This window comes from Phaenicophaeus curvirostris, chromosome Z, assembly GCF_032191515.1.
Source record: "Phaenicophaeus curvirostris isolate KB17595 chromosome Z, BPBGC_Pcur_1.0, whole genome shotgun sequence".
NCBI classification, from domain to species: domain Eukaryota; kingdom Metazoa; phylum Chordata; class Aves; order Cuculiformes; family Cuculidae; genus Phaenicophaeus; species Phaenicophaeus curvirostris.
In genome coordinates this window covers 23,069,385-23,072,260 of record NC_091431.1, presented here as the reverse complement: position 1 = coordinate 23,072,260, position 2,876 = coordinate 23,069,385, and the positions used below count along the sequence as shown (strand labels likewise).

The following is a 2,876-nucleotide window of genomic DNA, read 5'->3' as shown; positions in this document are numbered from 1 at the left end:
GGACCCCATGCAAGACCCAGAAACCTCTCTCGGGGAGGAGCAGCTCCCGAGGCAGAGCCCTGTGCTCACCGCCCAGCCCAGGTGAGACTGCGGCGAGGCGCGGGAGGTGTCCGTAGGTCCTGCCCCGGCAGGACAGGGCAAGAAAGGTCGCATCGCTGGATAAGCACACCGGATCGCACCCCACACACCCGTCTCCCACATCCAACGGGTGCGTTTGGCCCTGTTGGAAGAGAAAACGGCTTGGAAGATGCCTTCCTCTCCCTCGCTTGCTCCCCTGAATGCTAATCAGCAGCGCGGGCTAAAAATATCCAGCAAGGCTGCGCACAGCAGAAGGGGAAAATGGGGGAGCCGGAGGCCACAGCCTCCCTGAAGGCAAAGGGACGGGCGAGGGCGAGCGCTGCCCCGGCACAAGCGCCTGCACCGGGTCCCCATCCCGGACGGGGCGTCCCGGCGGCGCCACCGCGGGCGGAGCAGCCGGCGGGGGGTGATCCCAGCGCCGGAGCGCAGAGCAAAGAACGGGGCGGCTGGAAGGAGGAGGGATGGTTCGGAGCAGGGGGCGGGGGGGGGGGGGTATCGTGCTAGGGACCGGGGTCCCCGCGGGTGTGGGGGATCCGCGCCGGCGGCGCCGCGCAGGGATAGGGACAGCGTCCTCCTGCGACAGCGAGCGACAAAACGTAATGAAGACGGAGAGGACGCCAGCACGGAGACTAGCGGCAGCCCACACCGCATCGGGACCGAGCCGGGGGCGGAAGGGGGGGTGGGAGAGGGGGGAAGCGCAAACCCCGCGGGGCGTCCCTCACCGCAGCCTCGCGGCGGGAGGGCGACGCGGCCGCCCCGGGGGTCCCACTGCCCCCCCCCTCCTCTACCCCTCCGCTTTCCTCCCCCTCCTCCGCGGCTCCCATCCATAATTAATCGCCTCCCCGCAGCCGCCGCGATAAGAGAGGGCGGGCGGGGACGAGGAGGCGGCGGCGGCGGGGCGGGGGGAGCGTGAGCGCTCGGCGCGCCCGGCCCACTGCGGCCGGCGGCTGCTGCCGTGCGGAGCGGAGCCGAGACCCGTCGGGGAGCGCCGCGCTCGCATGGCCGCGCCGCCCCGCGCCGCCGCCGCCGCCGCGGGGCCGGGGGGGGTGGCGGGAGGAGGATGATGCGGGCGGCGGGGCGGCGGCGGCGGCGGCGGCGCGGAGGATGAAGTGGAGCGTGCGGGGAGCCTGCGCCGCGCTCTCCAGCTGCCTCCTGCTCGCCTGCGCGCTCAGCGCCGCCGCCGTGGGCCTCAAGTGCTTCTCGCTGGGCTCGGAGCTGAAGGGCGAGCCGTTCCGCCTGGGCACCGCCGCCGGCGCCTTCTACTCGGGGCTGCTGCTGGCCGCCGGCCTCTCGCTGCTCGCCGCCGCGCTGCTCTGCTGCCGCCCGCCCGACGACGCTCCGGCGGCGGCCGCCGCGGCCCCGGTGCCGGCCGGGCCGGGGGACGCGGAGCCCGCAGGCGGCGGGGGCGCCGGGGAGGCGGCGGCGGCGGCGGCTGCAGCGTCCGCGCCGTCGGGGGCGGCGGAGAAGGCGCCGCCCGGGGGTCGGCAGAACTTCCTCTTGCTGGGGGTGCTGGTGTTCATGCTGGGCGTGCTGAGCGCTTTCGCCGGCGCCGTCATCGACGGCGACACCGTCTCGCTGGTGGAGAGGAAGTACTCGCACTACTGCCTGCTGCAGCCCGGCCCCGCGGGGCGCCCCCGCGCCGGCCCCGACGGCTCCGCCGCGGCGCTGCGCTGCCAGAAGCTGCGGGACTACCAGCGCGGCTTGGTGCTCTCCACCGTCTTCAACGCGCTCGAGTGCCTCCTCGGCCTGCTCAACCTGCTCCTCGTCAAAAACTACAAAGCCTCGCAGCAGCGCGGGCGGCGGCGGCGGCGGCGGAGGGCGGCCCCGGCGGCGGGCGGGAGGCGGCGGAGGCGGCGGGGCGGCCCCGGCGGGCGGCGGGCGCCGCGGCGCAGCCAGGGCTCCCTCTTCTCGGGCGGGGAGCCCGAGGTCGACCCCGGGGATTGCCCCTTCCAAGCCGTCTCCTACATCAACGTGGGCGTCTTCCACGTCTTTGACGAGGCCGGCGTGGAGGTGCACTGCGGCGGGCATCCGTCCGTCGAGCTGCCCGGCTACTCGCCCATGGACCCCGAGCTCAACGCCTCCTACCCCTACTGCTACCCGCTGCCCAGCGAGCAGCCCCCCGCCTACGAGGAGATCTACCCCGGGGAGCCCTACGTGCGCGGCACCTAGCGACCACCGCCCCACAGGACAGACCGGCGCGGCACCTCTGCCCCTGACCAGCCTTCTTCCTCTCGCCCTGAAGCATCTCCTCCCTTTCTCCCTGAAACCTTCTACTCCTTCTCTCCCTGAGCCGCCTTCTCCCGCTCTCTGTGAAGCTTCTCCCCATCTCCCTTAAGTATCTCCTTCCTCTCTCCCTGCACCTTCTTCTCCTTCTCTCCCTCAATGTTCTCCTCCCTCTCTCCCTGAACCTTCTCCTCCCTCTCTCCCTGCACCTTCTTCTCCCTCTCTCCCTCAGTGTTCTCCTCCCTCTCTCCCTGAACCTTCTCCTCCCTCTCTCCCTCAATGTTCTCCTCCCTCTCTCCCTCAATGTTCTCCTCCCTCTCTCCCTCAGTGTTCTCCTCCCTCTCTTCCTCAATGTTCTCCTCCCTCTCTCCCTGAACCTTCTCCTCCCTCTCTCCCTGAACCTTCTCCTCCCACTCTCCCTGAAGCCTCTCCTCCCTCTCCCTGAGCCGCCTTCTCCCTCTCTCCTTGAAGCTTCTCCTCCCTCTCTCCGTGAAGCTTCTCCTCCCTCTCTCCCTGAAGCTGCTTCTCCCTCTCTCCCGGCTTTCCCTTTCCTTTCCTCCCCCATCTTCCCTCCC

At 71.2% G+C, this 2,876-nt stretch overlaps 1 protein-coding gene across 1 annotated transcript; it reads left to right on the top strand.

The window, feature by feature from the left end:
* Nucleotides 1-1,147: 1,147 nt before the first annotated feature.
* Nucleotides 1,148-2,247, top strand: TMEM271 (transmembrane protein 271). Its single transcript, XM_069880579.1, has one exon. The coding sequence runs from the start codon at nucleotides 1,183-1,185 to the stop codon at nucleotides 2,245-2,247; it is 1,065 nt and encodes a 354-aa protein (XP_069736680.1). The 5' UTR covers nucleotides 1,148-1,182.
* Nucleotides 2,248-2,876: the final 629 nt, after the last annotated feature.